This window comes from Micromesistius poutassou (assembly GCF_964030765.1).
Source record: "Micromesistius poutassou genome assembly, chromosome: 5".
In the NCBI taxonomy this organism is placed as follows: domain Eukaryota; kingdom Metazoa; phylum Chordata; class Actinopteri; order Gadiformes; family Gadidae; genus Micromesistius; species Micromesistius poutassou.
The window spans coordinates 13,455,853-13,476,001 of record NC_140275.1 but is presented as its reverse complement, the minus strand read 5'-3'; the positions used below and the strand labels follow the sequence as shown (position 1 = coordinate 13,476,001).

The window sequence follows — 20,149 nt, the reverse complement described above, 5'->3', positions numbered from 1 at the left end:
TTAAATAAAATATGCAAATGCATGCTATTGCAAGGGAGGTTTGCTGTTTTATGGGGTTTCCGTGCTGTTACTTAACAGGGGGTCATCATGGCAGTTATTTGTCCCGGTTGGTTGATTTAGGGCTGAGTTTAAATTATAGCATTTTAATTGGTAACTTTTCATTACCCCCTCCATTGAAGTGTGCTTGTAAGGCCTTTAATGACCACGGCCGTTTTTAGTATGTCATAGTAGTGGGTCACATTCATAGCCAGTGTGCAGTAGGTTATTGTGTGTGATTGTGTAACCGTGTCAGACTGATCAAATATGTCAGCTTTGGCATCTGCTTCTTGCACGTCTGCAGGCTGCATTAATGAAGCTTAACACATTTGTATTGATAAAAAACACAAGGAAGCATAACGTTTAATTTAGTGTTATATTTTAGCGTTTTAACGTCATAGGTTTTTTCACCTTCCGTTGGATATTAATCGTGTGGATTCATGCAATAGTATTAAATATCTAAGTATCTAAATATATCCGTTTTTATCGACTTCATGTCAAAATGTGTGAATTTCATTCTCTCCGTCTGTATTCCACCTCATCGTAGGGGATGTGCATGCCTACTGTACACATCCCACTTATTATCACGACACCAACACAAGGGGCCTCCCACGCATCCAGCCGGGGCCCTCCCATGGAATGTGCGCCACCACTCGCTAGTACTAAAGAAGCGTTGCCCTCTTGCAAGGTAGGCATCACCCTGCATGAGTAAAAAACACACCCAGTCAATATCACAACCCTGTACAGATCAACACACACACATGTGAGTGAGGAGCACTCTCCTTTGTTCTTCTCTTGTTTTGGTCTATCAAGAAACCCAAGTTTCCAGAAAAGGATGAGCCATCAGGAGGACAGAAAGCAGCAGCACCTGGACGGCCCGGGACCCATGTCCCCAGCCCCGTCCAGCACCAAGAAAACACCGAGGATGCCCAAGTGTTCCCGCTGCAGGAACCACGGCTACATGTCCCCTCTGAAGGGACACAAGCGTTTTTGCAACTGGAGAGATTGCCAATGTCCGAAGTGCAAACTTATTGCAGAGCGGCAAAGAGTAATGGCGGCCCAGGTAACACGTATTTTTGGAAGGCTAACTAGCCCCCCTGGGGGTCATCCCTATGTTCCCCGGGACCTATGTTCCCCGCGTTGTATGTGACCGGGGAGCGAATGTGTTTTTCGTAGGCTGAATCCAGAAGAATCATGAATTTTAGGGTTAGGGTCACGGTTAGGGTTAGGGTTAGGAGTCAGCGTGCGAGTTTGTCGTGACCGGGGAACATAGGTACGCTCCCTATAACTGTTTTCTAATATATTGTGATATATTTTATATACTAGTAATAGGCCTACACTAGATGGTCCTATGATTTGGGTCGAGGTGCACGTGTCAAAGTGAAGTTTTAAACCTAAATGCACTGCTTTTTTAAAACCTAAATTCAGGTGCTGCTTTGCTGACTTGTATCAGCAATGCTAGCTTGTTTTAAAACAAGGTCACGCTGTTAATGGTTTGTTGTTTGCTCATCGGATCATTGTTACAGTTTCAAGCCATGCCCGTGGTTTGTAAACATGTCTTAAACAATAACATCAGTTACAGGTGGTTGGGTCTAGCGCCCGTTACAATGTAGCTTTGCTTTACAATTAAGTAAAACGTGTGTAGATAGATAGATAGATAGATAGTCCTTTATTAATCCCCCTTAGGAGAAATTCACAAGTGACCAGCAGTAGGCCTACAGTGGGACAAGAGAGTGCGAAAACAAAAGAGTATATATACAAATAAATGTACCAATTTGAAATGAAATATAATAAAAAACTATTATGTATACAAAATAATATATATACAAAAAAATGTCATATATATATTTCCTATAGGCCTATCTTATATTCTATACAACTATTCAAAATGATTTTTTCATTTAGACCTTTTACTAGATTATAATAAAGTGGAAACTGGTGTTGCGATGTAACGTTACATACACATATTTCATGCATGCAATATCCATGTGCAGTTGAACATACTGCATAGACTACATAGCCAGACTCAGGACTGGGGCAGGATAGTCTAGACCTGGGGGGCCTTTGACTTCCAGCCGAAAGGTTTTGTTGAATCAGAGAATATGTGAACCCCTAACCCCTATCTTAATGTACTGTAGGCACTTTGGCTACAGTACAGTGTTTGCTAAATATAATTTTATTTTGACTTTATCTACCATGGATGTGTAAAAAAGAACTACAAAAGTTGCTATCTTGACCCCGTCTCCTGTGTGGCAGGTGGCCCTGCGTCGCCAGCAGGCCCAGGAAGAGGAGCTTGGGATATGTAGTCCCATAACGCTGTCCAGCTCAGACATGGTGGTGAAGAACGAAATGGGTGGTGACTGCCTGTATTCAGCGGAGGGCTGCTCCCCCACCACGTCCTCCAGCTTCTCTGCACCGACCCCCATCAATGGTGAAGATCTCTTTCAGCTCACATCAATACTCCTATCCCCCCTTATTTGTTTCTTCATTCATTCATTCATGAATTAATTAATTTTAATAGGATTTATTACAGAGGGTAATTGTTTCAAATATGCACCACTCCTCACATTATCACAAATTACTGGATAAAATAATACATTTGGAATACATTGATAAATACATATATAAATATAATTTAAAGGATGTTTAAATACAGTAAAGAGATAGAGTTTGCCAGACTTTTAGGTTATCTGCAAAAAATTTGGTTGGCCCAGATAGTGTGTGGACTTTTGGAAAAAATTCAATGAGAAGAATACAAAACAATACAATGCTATATCAGTACTTTGTCTATATACAGTGTTTGCTGTGTAGACAACAAATACAGGAGAATGCTGTCTGGAGTGCCTTAAGCGAGGTAACAGAACTGAGAGTCTCTCTACGCTGGCCTGTCCCAAGCTAGACACTGAGTTACTACCGCTGTGGATCCATTGAGGGTGGGAGGGAGAGGAAGGGAGGGAGAGGAGGCAAGAGAGGGAGGAAGGCTGGAAGGAAGGGGTTTGCTGCTGTTGCGGGCATATAATTTTAACAAGAAGGAGAGAGAGAGAGAGAGAGAGAGAGAGAGACGGAGTGGAAGAGAAGAGAGCGATAAGCAGAGACTGAGAGAGACAGAATCTGAGACAGTCTGTTCCCTCCTGTCCTCATATCTACCTCATGAGCCAGAGACATCAAGGCTGACCACCGCTGAACCCAATTGGCCCCGCTGCATGTCTGTGGTGCGTGGGCATTTCTGTGTGTGTGTGTGTGTGTGTGTGTGTGTGTGTGTGTGTGTGTGTGTACACCCATTCCTCCATGTCCTTGGGCGCAGTACCTGGATGGGTGACAGGAGAGAGAGAGACACAGAGGAGTCAAGCACACGCAGTGATGTCCTGCCTCAGTGATGACAGAAGCAGGACATGGACACGGGAGACCTCCTTATCGCCGCCTTTTAATAACCGCTCTGTATCTCTGATGTGTGTGACAGAACATTGGATGTGAGGAGAAATGTGTCCTTGTTGATAGGGAAAGAACAGAAATGAAGCGATCGTTCTGTGTTTGTTCTGGGGGGAGCTGACTGATGCTCTTTCAGGCCAGAAGGCCGTGTGTTGGTGGGTTACGATAGGCCAGGGTCTTCTGTGTCCTGGTACTTAACCAGTGTTCTGGTCACCATCACAACCTTCACCTGCAGATGGTGCTGTTGCTAATAAGATGCAAGTTCTAACTGATCCTGTTTTCCTTTCCTTTTTTCCTTTCCGTTTTTGTTTTCAGTGAAGAAATATATAACACATGGCGTACATATTTTTGAGTGGATTCTTATGCAAAGTGTATATCAGTTATAAATAAACACGTAAATCGTAATTATTATAAATCGTAGAAATAACAGTGTGTGCATCAACCATTCATAAAACCTAAAACATACCCCCAAATCATACAGCGGACTCAAGCAGTCAGCCGCTTTTACTTTGGTGATCAATAGTTCATCGTCTCCTGTTTCCTGTGCAGGGGGCAGCTCTTCCTCGTCTTCCAGCCCCCCCGTCAGGGCCCAGACAGAAGGGCCCTCCGACCTGATGGTGGACGCCTACTACAACTTCTACCAGCCCACCCGCTACCCTGCGTACTACAACAACCTGTACAACTACCAGCAGTACCAGGTAACCGTGGCAACACGCCAAACCCCTGCTGGTTAAGCATCATCGCAATGATAACAGTCGTAGTGATGGTGATTATAATTGTAAATAAGAACAATAATGTGATCCTTTGCGGCGGTTTATACACGAACACCAAATAATAAATAATAATAGTAATACATTTTGTTCTTGTTGCCGGTTCATTTAGGTTGGATATAAGTTCACGGTGGTCCACATTATAAAATCAATGAGATGAGATGCTAGCGGTTAGCCGGGATGTTTAGCTTGTGTGACCTCGGCCTGTGGAGGCGGGGCTTAAGGAGCTGTAAATGTGACTCTTTTACTTTTGACCAAATACATAAAACCGTTATTGTGACACGTCACCTTTCAACCCCAGGCCAAAGCTTCTGGTTTGTTACTTGGGTAAGAAATGTTTTAAGATAAAAAAAACAAAAAACATTCACCTTCATATTTTCAGTAACATTTATTTAACATTTATTTAATCCAGGAATAAATGTTATTCCTGGATTATTGTGATGAACCAAGGAGAGTCAGTGGTGATCTATTCGCTCAGCTGCTTAGGTTATCGTGCCGTTTGTATTAAGTAAGAACGCTGTGGCTTTAATCTCTCCTCTCTCCAGTTTTTCCACTGTTCTCTACCTGCAACAATTCAACTCCAGCAAGACTTCTCCTTGAACTAGACTTGGTTGGTAAAGTAAAAAGTTGTATTGCTCTGAAGGGATCCTTTCCATAATGTTATAATGTAAGCTGAGCCTGTTAGTGGCAAAAAAACAGCACTTTCAGAGGACGTACATGGACGGGGCGTAATTGCCCCAAATGAATACATTGCTGCCCGTTTACGTGGATTATAGCTGCAGTGTTCTCGCTCAATACTGGACCAATTTCCAAATTTCAAAATTGTTGTCTGAATTAGTCCCTTAAACTCAAAATGATCAGAAATGTAGGGTTCGGTTGAAGTTTTCCTTTTAGTCTCAAATTCTGTAGGCCATTTCAATTGGGTCCCAGGTGTGTACATATTGTTTGGAATCTAAATTGAAAATTTTGCCCTTTGTGGAATGGCTGTCATTCGCTGTTCAAGTCACTGAATAAACATGGGGTCGATTTATGCACTGGTTAAAAATGTAAGAATTGGTTACAAAATGGTTATGAAAATGGAACGCAAACGTCTGCCAACAACACAATATTCATCCACTCACACAAACGAGAGAGGGAGAGTGTGTGTGTGTCTTTAGACACACGCGCACACACACACACACACACACACCACATCTCACATTACCTTTTGATTTATCCCTAAATGTATCTCTGTTGTGTCAGATGAGACGAGCCGGTGCTGCAGGCAGATGAGAGCTATATTTCTCCTTGGGTCTCCATGACGGCGGCGGTGGTTAGCCCTGGTGATGGAGGATAGTTAGCGGTAGCAGCGCAGCCCAGCGCCACCTCTCTGCAGACGGAGCAGTGTGGTGCTGGGGTCACTGCCTCCGCCAACCCAGCCAGCGGCGAGCGCAGCCTAAATTGCAAAGGTTAATGGTATTGTCTGTCAGGGGGGAGAACAAAGCGCCGCGCCCTGCCGCTCAATGGAGAAGCCCGCGCGTTAATGCTAATCACTTAGCCATTTTTTTGCATAATTTAGCCATCGTCCTGGGTGAAATACGACCACCGCGCCCCATCCCGGGTGAAGATGTCAGCGGGAGAAGGACAAACGCTACGGTTATTCAAATTGAGTTGCGCTTTCATCGGGTACCAGTGTTGGATATTTGCATGAGATGATTATTCACTGATAATGTTGCGGCCGCAAACACTCGGCAAACCCGGATAAACAACAGGGAATATTTTCCCGGAATTCTTTCGTTTTTTTGCCAGAGTGGTGGGGGTAGTTACAGTTGGCAGCACGTGTGCCCGATGTCGACGTTCAGACAATTAAAATAGTTTCAACAATAGCACATACCCAGTTATACAATGAAATGGTTACAGTTTCAATTGAAATCATTTGATTTAATATATGATTATTTGTGTTGCTATAACAAACGACTACATCATCTTGTTGATGAGGATGTTTTAACTAACTATTTAATAGATTAATTTAATGATGTTTATAAAATGAGTGGGAGGTACCCCACTCAAAAAGGCAATTGTGTGAAGAGCACTGCTACTTGTAGTTGAATACATGGTACCGGCTTCAACATCACAACAAATATTGCTATACTATTACCTGTCGTCATGACTCATAGTCTCTCCCTGACACACACACACACACACACACACACACACACACACACACACACACACACACACACACACACAACCTCAACTGTTGTTTATTAATTTTGATCTTTATTTTCTGGTTAAGGATTAGTAGTCATGGTGACCCTCTCTATACTGTTTCTAAGGATTGATACGTGTGTGATTGTGTGTGTGTTTGTGTGTGTGTGTGTGTGTGATTGTGTGTGTGTGTGTGATTGTGTGTGTGTGTGTGTGTGTGTGTGTGTGTGCTATTTAAAGTCCTCCTTGCAGATTACCTTTCTAAAAATAAATTCCAAACAAATAACCGTAAAATTGGCGGATTAAGTTTTCCGGTAGAGGTAGCTAGCTGTTTCTATTTAATTTTACATTTTACATTAACACAGCATTGGCCATGGCATTAAAGCCTTGTTGTTGTTTTAAAAACTTGCCAGGTCGGCCCAAATCACCTATTTTGTCAACCCTTCAGTTAAATGGATTAAAGAAACTGCATTCCCTTGTAGAGTGGTTTATGTTTCCCCTCCTGCTTGTGTTTTACACTGCAAATCGAGTGCGGAGCAAACTAGTCACCTCCTTGAGAGCCTTGTGATTGGCTCACGTCGGCGAAACCTACGTTGTGCATGCTTGTGCCCTTTACTGTTACGGCAATGTTCCCACATAAAGACGTGCCAGAACTTTATAAGTGATGTAACAATGTCTCCTGCAGGGAAATTGGCAGAACAGATTTTCCCACATTTCGATTGTAGGCTGCGTGTGTAGAGAGAGAGACTTGTGTCAGGAGATAGCTCTCTCCGACACAGTTGATTCGGCTTCACCGTTTTTTTGTTGAAAGGCTGACTCTGGGTCGATTTGGTTATCATTAGCGGTTGCATAATTAAAACGACGTCTACAGCTCTATGCACATGACAAGACCCACCCTCCCACTCACCTAGAAGGAAACACTGGGTGTTGTGTTTATCAGCGTGAGGCCATCTCTCCCCTCCTCCCTCATTGTCTCCCCCTCTCTCTCTCCCCCCCCCCCCCCCCCCCCTCCACTAGTGCCTCCAGGGCTGCCATGCAGGTGGGGAGTAATAACAATAATAATAATAATATCAGGGTGGCGTAGAGACCTGCCAGACGTCAGATGGTGCCAGATAACACCACGTGTATCTTCTAGGGTGGTAAGGCAAGCCCCCACCACCCCCGCCCACCCGCCCCCCCACCCCCCCCCAGGGTGCCAGCAGACCAGGCTCTCTGATAGCCCGTCCTACTTCTAATATCAGAGACTGTGGGTGACTGGTAACAGTTGGGGAGATTTCGAGTTGAGTTCTCCAAAGATGATAACGTCTTATTTTGGGCCGGGGTGCATCAGCCAAACCAACACAATCCGTGCCTGGTTTCCAAATTTACCAAACTAAATGGAGGTAGGCTCATTTACAACAGCCATGTCAAGCTAATAGCAGCCCTGTCTCAGCTCATAGGTCACTTATCAGGGGTCATTTACCTCTGCCCAGATGAGACCTGACCTGATCTTCCTCCAAATGGGGCCTATGTAGGTATAAACCATAACTCATGCTGGCCTCTGGATGTGTATTGCTACCCTTGCCTGCCTAGCTCACTCAGATTCCAATATTTCCCCCCGCCCCCCCCCCCCCCCACAGTAGTTCCGGTAGCTATCTATGCTTTTTATCAAAAAGCTAACCCTCAACCCCCATTGGCTTGACGTTGGTGAGCAGAAATACCCTTTGTCAGATATGCAATATGCCCAGTTGTTTGGATGAGTCGTGCGCGATAGAGATCTGGTGGGTTTAATGCCTCTGTTGAGTTTCACAAAGACTTAACGGTGAGTGTTTTGTATCAAGATTAAACCTTAGGGGGTGTTCCAAAGATGAAATATTTTCATTCATTGATTGTAATTATGGATTATTATAATCTATATGTATAGACTTAAAGTCCATACAAATCCATCAAATTTTACCTCAGTTTTACATTCATGCACATGTAGGGCAGGACTTGCCCTTTAAATGATCACCATTGAATACATGTGCAAAACGTGTTGTTAGGTATGTGGCATTGTGGCCTGCCAAAAGCAAGCCGGCTGCAATTTCAAAATCCCACTCTAATCTCTATTGTATTTGTCAAGGCCCAATAGAGTACATATACAGTGTAGCTTAAATAACAGTTTATAAAGCTGTCGGGCGAGCGGCGGGCTGGACAATGCACGGTGACATATTACAGGCTGACAGAAATCGAAATCCATAAAAGCGAAATTGAAAACCTGAACTGAGTTAGCCGTGCTGCTGAGCAGACAGCTGCTTCTAGAACTTTCCACAGGGCTGCAGGGAGAAGCCGGGCCCGCTTGTTGCAATCCATTTATAGGAGTCTACATCGGCCTGTGGTTTCAACCTCCTCCACCTCTTCTCTCTCTCTCTCTCTCTCTCTCTCTCTCTCTATCTCCTCTCTACCTATTCTCTCTCTCTCTCTCTCTCTCTCTCCTCTCTACCTACTCTCTCTCTCTCTCTCTCTCTCTCTCCTCTACCTCTTCTCTCTCTCTCTCTCTCTCCTCTCTACCTCTTCTCTCTCTCTCTCCTTCTCTACCTCCTCTCTCTCTCTCACTATAGGCTTCATTCATTCTCTCTTTCTCTCTTTCTCTCTTGCTCTAGGCTTCATTCTCTGTCTCTTTCTCTTTCTCTCTCTCTCTCTCTCTCTCTCTCTCTCTCTCTCTCTCTCCATTCTCTCTCTTTCTCTCTCTCTCTAGTCTTCATTCTCTCTGTCTCTGTCTCTGTCTCTCGCTCTAGGCTTCATTCATTCTCTCTCTCGCTCTAGTCTTCATTCTCTCGCTCTCGCTCTAGGCTTCACTCTCTCTCTCCTTCTCTCGGTCCGTTCTCCCTGACGGGCAGCCCTTAAACTGTGGCCTGTAAAGATAAGGTGAACAATGTTTTTTTTGCTTTGTGGGGATTTTCTTTATTTTATTTTCCTTTACGGCCGGTCTGTAAACAGTCCCTGGAATAACGCTGCCATATGGCAGGGTCTGCGTTCACTGAATTATGGTGAAGGTAGTTCTAATAAATCGTGTAAGGTTGTCTCTTTCACACCGACCATTCATTGTGGTCTGGACTCATTAAGACATTGGAGGACTGCTTTATATTTACCTTACAAAGGATTTATTTTCTATATGTAGTGTGTAGGGGTGTTTGTGGGTTTACGAAGAGGACAGGGGATTAAAGGGAGTGGGAATGACATGTCCCGTAGGGCAGCAGGTCAGTTATCAGAGGACATTTCTGACCAACAAAGTTTTGCTTCCCAGCATATTGCTTTGTTCCTACAGTGTCTGCTGGTATTAATATTAATATCCTAGTGAATGTATGCCCATCGCTAGTTAGTTAGTCATAGGTATGACTCATTAGGCAGTTTGTACATACAGGACCTGATGATTACTATTATAATATCCTATAACTACCGTTTTTAAGTTATTAATCGGCCATTACCCCATATACATAAAAGTTGAACCCATATTGCGGGAAACCCAAAATATAAATATAAACTAGGGTATCGAATTGTATTTCCTGTATAACTGTATTTCCTTATAAAATGCAAGGATAAACATCTAAATATGGTTCCTTCAAACAATCAGACCAACTCACTGTTTATAGCTTAGCAGAGCTGGTAGACATCATCACGTGGTTCACATCGGGCTGTGCCTGATTTGAACTTTGAACACCCCCTGCATTGGCTAATGAATCTTTCAACATGAACGATCTCTCCTCCTTGGGCCCCTGCAGCCCATGACCGGCAGTGAGGGCCGTCTGGTGGGCCACAACGTGTCCCCCCAGTACCGCATGCACTCCTACTACTCGGCCGCCTCCTACCTGACCCAGGGCCTGGGGACCCCCACCCTGGGGACGCCCACCTGCGTCCCCACCCCCATCTTCGCCCTGGACGACAACAACAACTGCACCGAGGCCAGGATGGCTGGTGAGTAGGACGCGCGTTCCCACGTGTGCGCACGTATGCACGTGCACACAAGCACGCAGACACACACGCAAACACACACACACACAGACACTAACGCAGGGCAAACGCGCACGCACTCCCTCACACTCACACCCACACACACGCACACTTTCTCAAGCACCATTACACTCCATCCAAACTTTATCAGGAGTGCAGTCGGGTACATTTAAGGGAGGTGTGCTCCCGACTCAAGGGCACCATTAAATGTAATAAATATTAAAAAAAAAGGAAAGCCAAAACCTTGAAATAAGGCATCGATGCTTGAGGTATTTTTTTTATGTACAGCTGAGTTTAACACAGCGCACACATTTGCATGGGCGTGTCGTGTACTGCCTGTCTTGCATGCAGTTGGCGCCAGAGAACCTTGAAGTCGTTTTCGTTTTTTAACAATAGTTCAGAGAACGGCGAGCGCTGTGGAAGGCGTCGGTTTACACGCGGCGCTGAGAATTCACCGCATGCACCAACGAAGAAGATGACAGCGTATAGATGAGCCGCAGTCAGCCATTATTTGCGTAGTGCTATACATTTAATTCAAAAAGACACATAGTGTACAAATCGAAACCTAAGATTAGCCTAGAAAGAACCTAGAAAGAACGAAAGATTCAAATGGACACTTAGTCACTGGCAGACGCTTTCGTCCCAACAATAAAAACAAACTCGTGGGTGGATGAGTGAATGACATGCTGCACATTCCCTGCAGCCACAGACTGCGTAGCGTGATGGCTGACTCCCAGTAAAGCACGACCGCAGATGTTGTCTCCCTGAGAATCTGATGCAACCTGCTACCGGGCGAAGAGACGTTCGTCTCCTCGCCCAGTAGCAGCCCGGGGTGCATCAGATTCTCGCTCGTTGCTCAAACAAAGTGAGCCAAACTATTTGTGGAATTCTCCACAAGTGTTCTCCCCAACTCTAGGGGAGGCTTTCAGTGTGTTTGATTTCCTAGAGACGATGGAAAAAAGGTTGCAGGCAACAAAGCCCTACCCACTCTGTAGTGCAGAAAGAATAAACAAGCAAATATATAGATGTAAATATAATATGAATAAAATCTAAATTAAATAATATCCATTAACGTTAACATGAATAAACTGGTTATTTCAATTATTTTGTTACTTCCTCACGCATGCATTTATGTTCGGGCCGGTGACATTTTCTCAGAATTCATGATTTGATACATCTGTAATAATAACGCATGCTTACGGTACTGCTTGTTCTTTCAAGCTGTCACTTGTGTGTGAGGTGCCAGGAAAAGTAGCGCCACAGTGGGAATACACAATAGCCTTTTTGCAATCCCATTGTACCAGTACAGAGGAAGTAGTGGGAGTGAATCAATCTCCCCCAGCCCCCCCCCCCCCCCCCCACACACACACAGGCTCATATACACACACACACACACACACACACACACACAGGCTCATGCACACACACACACACACACACACACACACACACACACACACACACACACACACACACAGGCTCATACACACACTCAGGCTCAGACACAGGTTAACAAAGTCTCTCCTTCACACACACACACACACACACACACACACACACACACACACACACACACACACACACACACACACACACACACACACCACACACGGTGCATTGAGTAAAGACTTTCACCTGTACCGTGCTGTAGGGGGGACCCAGTGCAGAATGGACACGCTACATTACAACAGCTCCCCTCTCAGGGGGTGGTCCCGGATCTGGAGATATCTCCGTGCCCCCACCCAGACACCACTGCTCCTCGGTGTTCTGGTCCTGGTGCAGCTTTCTCCACGGACTCTAATAACATACATTGAATCAAAGAATGTCACTCTGTAGAAAACCTTTTCCTTGGTGTTAGACATGCCCTATGATGCAACCTTTCAGGGCATAGGATGTTCAATTCCCCAGGATAGAGGGGGGCTTGACTTTAATGATGATTTCTTGCATATACTCTCTCCCTCTCTTTATGTGTGTGTGTGTGTGTGTGTGTGTGTGTGTGTGTGTGTGTGTGTGTGTGTGTTTGGTTGTATGCATAAGCATTTTATGTGAAAGGAAAAGCACTGGCCTTCCCCTTGTGCCGTCTCACTATTTTTATTCCACCAAATTTGTAACCACTAGAGCCAATCTCTATTTGACTTATTTCCACATGTAAAATGTTAACTAAGGCCCATGGCACTGGTTTATATATACTGTATATAACACAATTATATATATATACAACACAATTATATACATATACAGCATATTAATAAATCATTGTTTTTCATCAATCAATCATGATTGAGACATTAACAGTTCATGTACAGCACGAAATAAAACCTGCACCAACACACACCTGCAGTTCCCGCCGGGCCACCGGGGGCGACGATTCAGGCAGATCCCCTCGTCTCCCCGCCTTCCCATTCTAACCGGCTGCAAACCACAGCCCTGACAAATTTATCTCCTGCCCGCGATAGGACTAATCAGTTGGCCAAATACAGCAATCCAAATAACCTTCAGAAGTGCCACGCTGTCCTTTCCCCCCATCACACACACACACACACACACACACACACACACACACACACCGTGCCCCCTCACCCCTCCCTCCCTCCCTCCCTCCCTCCCTCCCACCACAGGGCCCTCCGCTGTCTCCGCAAAATTGCCTTCTGGAGTTAGTGAGCGGGAACAGTTAAGATTTACAAACAATGATGAAGCTTGTCATGCGTCTTTCGCCATCCGTCACGGCCGGGGCGGGCCGCGGCGGGGAGAGGGAGCGTCGCGGTGTTTTTCATAAAAGCCAGCCCTCTGTGAAATACGCCCTCCTCCTCACCCTCCACCCCCCCCCCCCCTCCGCCAGCCCTCCCCCTCCCCCCCCTGCTGCGCCTCTTTACTGCCCGGACCGCCGGCACCGTAAATCGTCACGTGCAGGGAGGTGACACCACAGTCCATCAAATAGCACCCGGCCCCACCCCACCACACCCACACACTACCCTTTCATTCCCCTAACATCACCTCCCCTCCTCACTGATCTTCAGCACCCTCCTTCCCTCCCTCCCTCCCTCCCTCCCTCCCTCCCTTCCTCCATTCCCGCCCCCCCCCAGCCCGCCTCACTTCCTGTCGTGGGGGGGGGGGGGGTCTGCGAGATGAGCTGCCCCGCGTGAGTTACGGCGCGCCCGGTCCTACAGCGGAGGACAGCTTATGGCAAAGTCTGTTGTTGTTGTTTATGTGTTTTCTTCCTGCGCCGCCTTATCCCTCTCCTCCACCCCCCCACCCCCCACCCCCCCTCCCTGTCACCGCCAAGGCTTTGTCAAATTTCGACATTGTTGTTGTTGCTCAAACTTTTTTGCGAGGACTGCCGAAGTACGCCGAGCGAAACTTTTCCCCTTGTTTTTCACTTTGGGTGGGGCGTGGACGGAGTCACTTGGGTCGGGAGCTGAACAAATCGAGCGTCTACGTGGTTCTATGCGATACCTCGGTCTGTTTTGTTATATTGGTGTCAGCACACAGTGTGTACAGTAATTTAAATGCAAATCGTTGTGTTGAGGCATGGCTCATGTTAATCCCGGGCAGATCGATAAACCCGTGTGAGCCCATTAAGTTAGAAATCCATTACTATCTTTGTGGATGATATTCCATTGATTTCCCCCCAGCCTTCGATCTGTAGCGCTGCGGCGGGGCGGGGGGGGGGCACAACAAGTGAGTTACTGCGTATAAACTCTGTCAACGCCGCCGTCCCGCGCACTGAAAAACGAAAGAGAGATGGACGTCGATAAGTTTCTTTGTTTCCCATGTAAAATGGGCCTCACCTACTTTCAGATCAAATTACTCAAAGCCTGAACTTGTAAACCTTCCCCCCCCCCCCACCCCCTCCTCTTCCCCGGCAGCCACACTCTCACTAAAACACACACACACACACACACACACACTCTCGCAGGGTTGAGTAAGTCGGGTAACACGTTGGTACGCAGTATATACACAGTATATACAGATGCAGGGGCCCGTGACCGGGGTAATGTGGAGTTGCCATAGGGAGCCCTCACTTTATTACTTTTATCGCCTCTGAAGCGATGTGCCGTCCTTCTCCGTGCCATACATCAGGTTGGCGTGCGTGGAGAAGCCTGGTCTTGTGGTTTGCCATCCACTGCTCTGAGCGGTGCGGTTCCACAGGGTCGTTCTGTAGTGAGAACAGTCGAGTCGCTGCTCCGTTACAGAGATGCTCCGCGCTAGAGAGCTCTAGGGACAGCTTTGAGCCGTCTGACCCAGACCCCTGACTTCTCTGGAGGGGGGCGGGGGAAGGAATATATTCCCTCAATGGGAAAGATATGTATATTATTATTATTATTATTATTATTACATGAAAATACAATGTGCCTCTATTGAGGTTTTGCAGCTTGAATCACATCAGGTTTAGTTTTGATAATAGTTAGTTAGCGATAATCACAGTTTCTATACTTTTCTTTTTTTCAGAATCAACAACAGAATCAATTTAGCGTTCATCAGCAATCGCTAAACAAGAGACTTTGTAAAATGCATTCATTTGAAAGATGAATATTGGCTTTTCATTTATATTTGTATTCCCATAATTTGATCCAAAACTACCATCTCCACAAAAGCTAATTTTAGGTTTGGCATTTTTGATTTGATTAATTAATGATTTTTTTTTTTTCACAAATCCTTCTTGCAAAAGTCCTTCCTTTGTCCCGCCCATTCCTCCCTTTGAAGCTAAAATAATGACCTGGCCCTTGAGCGGAGGGCTTCCTCTGTCTGTAAGCAAGAGTCATGCTGGAGAGAAAGTGGTCCCGCTGGGGCCCCCCAGCAGGGCTTATGTTCAGCCTGACATTTATTCAATTCCTCCCCGGGGTTTCTCTCCACACACACACACACACACACTCACACACACATACACACACACACACACACACACACACACTGGGCCTCTGCTGGGAGGCCTGTCATGCCGCCTTGCTAACTCTCCTGTTGAGCTAAAGAACTGCCTAGCCTGCGGCGCTACGGATGGACTAAATACCAGCGGTAATTGCTGGGGATACAAGCGTGCTGGTAATGTGTTGTACAACACCACCATTAACACAGGCCTGGGGCAGTGGGGACATTAAACAGCTTTGGCTGTGTAGTTTATGTCCTGCTATACCCTCTCTTACTCTCTCTCTCTCTCTCTCTCTCTCTCTCTCTCTCTCTCTCTCTCTCTCTCTCTCTCTGGCTCTCACTGTCTCACACACATACACATACACATACACACACACACACACATACACATACACACACACATACACATACACACACACACACATACACATACACACACATACACACACACACACAGTCCCGGAGGCTCACCCATAAGGTGTGTGGAACACACCTGTTTCGGTTTATGGTACTTGGGGATTCAATGCATAACTAAAAGTGAATTTGAAATATTTTGACTTTGGCAAGTCATCTTTTGTTGCCTGTCTTTATTAAATCGTCGTTAAGAGTATGACATTTATTTGATCTTCATGTGTTGCTACCCTGCGGGGCATGACGCCGGTAAATGAAAGCATTTGGAATATATTAGCATGCATACATAAAGGGGAAGGCTATTACTGGACTTTCATTACATATCGCAGATGTGTCCATTTTAAGGTCAATCCATGTAACTTGCTAATCTGTACAGTGGGTAATACAAACCAGATCAACTCAATTGTATTACATTAACTATCACAACACAGCTGTACTGTGCGGGACATTGGCTATTCAAATACCCCCCATTTTGATTATTTGCGCTGTGAGCTCGGGCGCCATTTCTTGCACCTCCCGTGCGTGATTGATACGCGATTGCGGTTTCCCTCGGAAGCGCTTTGCATACATAGCAGGGTGTGTCTGACAAACGGCGTCGGCGGCAGCGCTCCGAAACACCCCAGTAACCCGGACACACACACAGTTGGCGTTTTAAGGGCCCCTGCGAGGGGGCGTCCTCCTTCGGCGGGACGTATCACTCATCCCCGCGTCCCCGTAACTCCACCCTCGGTGCCTCCCACAATGAATCTCTCCTGGCGTCGTGAAGCGATAATGATAAACAAAAGAGGCCAAAAAATAATACATATTGATCGGGCGCCCTGACTCATTATTGTTTATCCATAACTTTTGGAGGGAGTGTGTCAAGAGGCCAAACGATAGACTGACGGGCCATCTTATGAGTTGATGGGGCACAGAGTGGGAGCAGGGGGGGGGTTTAGCATAGGGACCAGAGACCGCGTCACGCCCTCCTCTGCCGTCCCTTCCACTGGGGACAGATTGGTTAACAATACAGGAGCAGAGGTTCCTCTGAGCTCAATTAGCCTTTGACCCCCAGAGCTGATACACCCCCCCCCACCCCCTCCTGCCTTCTGTCAGACAATGATGCCCCCCCCCCCACACACACACACACCCATAGACGCTAGCTTCCTACCTTATGCAAATGAAGGGGGTTAAGTCTTGAATGCACGTAACGGGCACACCTTGTGGTTGTTTAACCTCAACCGGCCTCAAGACTCAATGTCCTCAATGTTTGTAAGGGTAGAGTTGTGGGGGGGGGGGGGGGGGAGTTGGAGTTTACAGAACTCTACAGAATCACTTTTTTTTATACCTAAAGTGCCTCAAAGATTTTGTTTTGTTCTCTATGGAGGTCAGCGGTCATTTTCCCCAGCGCTACAAATGGTGTCCCCTCTTCACCCAGTTCGGAAACGTTCTTTATACTGCAATTGCAATATGAGTTTTATCATATCAGTGGGACATAGGCTTATTCAGGCAAAATATATGTATTTATTTCAATCATCACCCATGTACACAGTCTTTGCCTGTTTCTGTATTTATCTCCTCTCCACCGAGGTAAGCAAAGTGCAGCTCAATTGTAAACACCGGTCAGAAAATCAGCAGATAAATGACATAGGGCCGCGGGCGCATTGAGTGCCGGGCCGGGCCCCCAGGCGTGACCTGTTTAAAGGCTGCCTGTCTGTGCGCTCTTTGACTGAGTTTTCTGGGCCATTAAGTCTTACCGCCGGCCCTAATGATGAGCCAGACGCCCATGTCATCCCCGGTAAGGGGAACGTCCATCTTCCAGAGGGTCAACCCGAGTCAAGCCCCGCTCCCGTCCCAGGCTACTCGGGGAAGCTGCTACCCTCGCTCCCCCTCGACTCCCAGCGGATCGGGGTCTCTTCTATGCTCACGCTTTGACACCCCGTGTCATTTTAATGTCTGCTTCTCGTCGCATGAGAAAGCAACCTTGACTGGCGTCGGTAGAATTTCCGCGCTTTTCATTAAACATAGCTTCCATTATTTTGGGGAAACACATTGAGGAAACATTCACACAGTGTATTTATGTTCATATTTTTATAAAATGCGTGTGTTTTTCGAACTGTGGGATCATTCATTCATTTTTGGAGTAGCAATAGTCATGACATTGTAGTGTGTGTGTGTGTGAAAAAGATAATTATCCACCAGCCATTCACAGCCACAATTCACCAGTCTGCACGACTCGTGATTGTGTTGCGATGCCAGTGTCGGCATGTTATGCGTGCGCATGCATGCATGCTGGTGTGCGTGTGTGTTTACTTAAGTGCCTTATCTGCCCTCATGGCCCTGGCGGTGTGCACGGTGGATGAGTAGAGAGAGAGAGCACGAAGCCCACAGAAGGGAATGAAGCCTAGAGAGAGAGAGATATAGAGAGAGAGCATGAAGTCGAGAGAGAGGGAGAGAGCTTATCCATGGTGGATCACACCTACTCACCATCTTCTTACATCTGGGCCTTTGTTCCCCCTTTTGGCAGTTTCAGAAATGGTTGTGCCATCGTTGCCTCCCTGTCCCTCCCTCCCTTCCTCCCCCTCTCTGTCTCTCAATCAGGGACATGGGGAGGAGGTTTGAAAAAAAATGCTTTCTTTTGTTATTTCACACAAAGACAGTTTAATAGTTTGGAAATCTTATATAGTGCGCTGAGTGACTAGAGAAAGGGCAAAAGTTCACTTGGGGAAGAAAGGTCCGCTTCGACATTCCCAGAACACGTAAAGCCTCTCTTGTTACATGATGTGTTTTCAACTTGAATGGACACAACTTATTGGCTAATATTCAAACAGAAGAATAAAAATACTTCCTTATTTGGTATACTTTGTTTGCAGAAAGGCTACGGTAGTGCTTTTGAAGGCCTAGAGATAAACTGCGCATTGTTGAGAGTTAATCTAAGGCAGTGACATTCAGAAGAAAGCAGTGCATTGTGGTGGTAACTGTATATCTGCTCCAGAACTGATGATGTTTGCCTACGTTCATCACAATCTCTGTGTAGTGAGTCTTACATTGTTATGTGCTTTGATATATTTATATGGTATGTCAATTTGTATTAATATTATTTCTCAGGAATTACAAGCTCCAAACAGTTCTCTGACATTTGGAACAGGAAATAAAATATTCAATAATTCAACAAATCTAAATTTATATAAAAAATGTGTGTACTCATCAATGGAAATCACTTTTTTGATGGATTATTATAAATCTATAAACAATATACTGTATCTAAGCATGGAAATGTGCATTGATGTTGTAGGTGCGTCATGCTGTTAAATATCTTGAATAGACAAAATGTAATAGATAAAAGTATCATTTTGCATTCCAGATATGCAGCAAAAATGTTTTCTTATCCATTTTTGCCAGAGTGCACAAAACACATTGAACAAAACGTTTTTTCTTCTTTTTTGCTAGTTTAGCTACCACAGACTTTTTTTCTGTTGCACCTCAAACCTGACTTTATGTACGCCTGCATTATTTTCTCCTGCAAGGCGTCGGGTGTCATGTAATTGTGGATGAGTAGACTTCCTTGTTTACGCAAACACTTTTTATTGAAAATAATGCTCCCCCTTCCTAAAATGTGTGCGCATATGCAGGTTTTTATGTCCGGGGAAAACCTACTAAATATTGTTAATATTCTCCATTCCCATTGCCAGTAGTCAAGTATGCCATTCTGTTTTCGAATATAATACATTTTGATACATGATGATACACATCTCACTAATTATACACATTGAAGGGAATATATATTTTGAATTATAATGGCCTCTTATACAGCTGTTTGAATACAAGCATCAGTTTTAAAAGATGCAGAGATGCTTTGGCAACCAGATTTTAAATGAATCCTAATCAGCACTTTCAGTACAGCATGACAAATCGCTGAACAAACCCTTTGACTATAATTTACCCTCGGTGGAGCCTAATTGAGAACAAGGGAACAAGAGATTTCCGCTCAACGACATTAATCTGTGTAAAGTAATGAAAAAAATAAAAAATCAAGTGCAACTGCAACTAAAGCCCGACCCAGAGCACGTGACCAGCAGAAGCATCTTGTGTAATGATTTAATACAGCCAGCCCCCTTTAATTACACCATAGATTTCCAGCTGATGAACAGGCAGGGTGAATTAGCCGGGAATTGCCTAATTCACGACCACACCTCCCTCGTCCATCCAGCCACTCTGCCCTTATTGCTGTACAAGAGTACCAATGGCGGCGGAGAGAAATTGCGGGGCACAGTAGTGCGAAGCTACACAAACATTAGTATTAACGATTCAGGGCCCCGCCAGTTTGGAGTGGGTGACAAACTGCAGACGGGCAGAAACCAGAGTCTGGAACCAATCAGGAAGTTAATGAGGAGAAAAATTACTCTTTCTCTTCACTCCCTCCATCGCTGCCGAGGAGAGGAGGGGCGAGAGAGAGAGAGGGAGAGAGACGGGCAGGAAAATATGGCCGGTGTTTAAGAAAA

The 20,149-nt window shown here is 45.5% G+C and overlaps 1 protein-coding gene across 1 annotated transcript in view; it reads left to right on the top strand.

The window, feature by feature from the left end:
* Positions 1 to 871: 871 nt before the first annotated feature.
* Positions 872 to 20,149, top strand: part of dmrt1 (doublesex and mab-3 related transcription factor 1) — a gene marked incomplete at both ends in the record, with an annotated part of 20,980 nt that continues 1,702 nt past the window's right edge. The window contains 4 exons of the mRNA XM_084468169.1: positions 872 to 1,099; positions 2,293 to 2,467; positions 4,015 to 4,163; positions 10,163 to 10,355. Coding sequence (XP_084324295.1) covers positions 872 to 1,099; positions 2,293 to 2,467; positions 4,015 to 4,163; positions 10,163 to 10,355 — 745 coding nt within the window. The remainder of the gene's footprint in view (positions 1,100 to 2,292; positions 2,468 to 4,014; positions 4,164 to 10,162; positions 10,356 to 20,149) is intronic.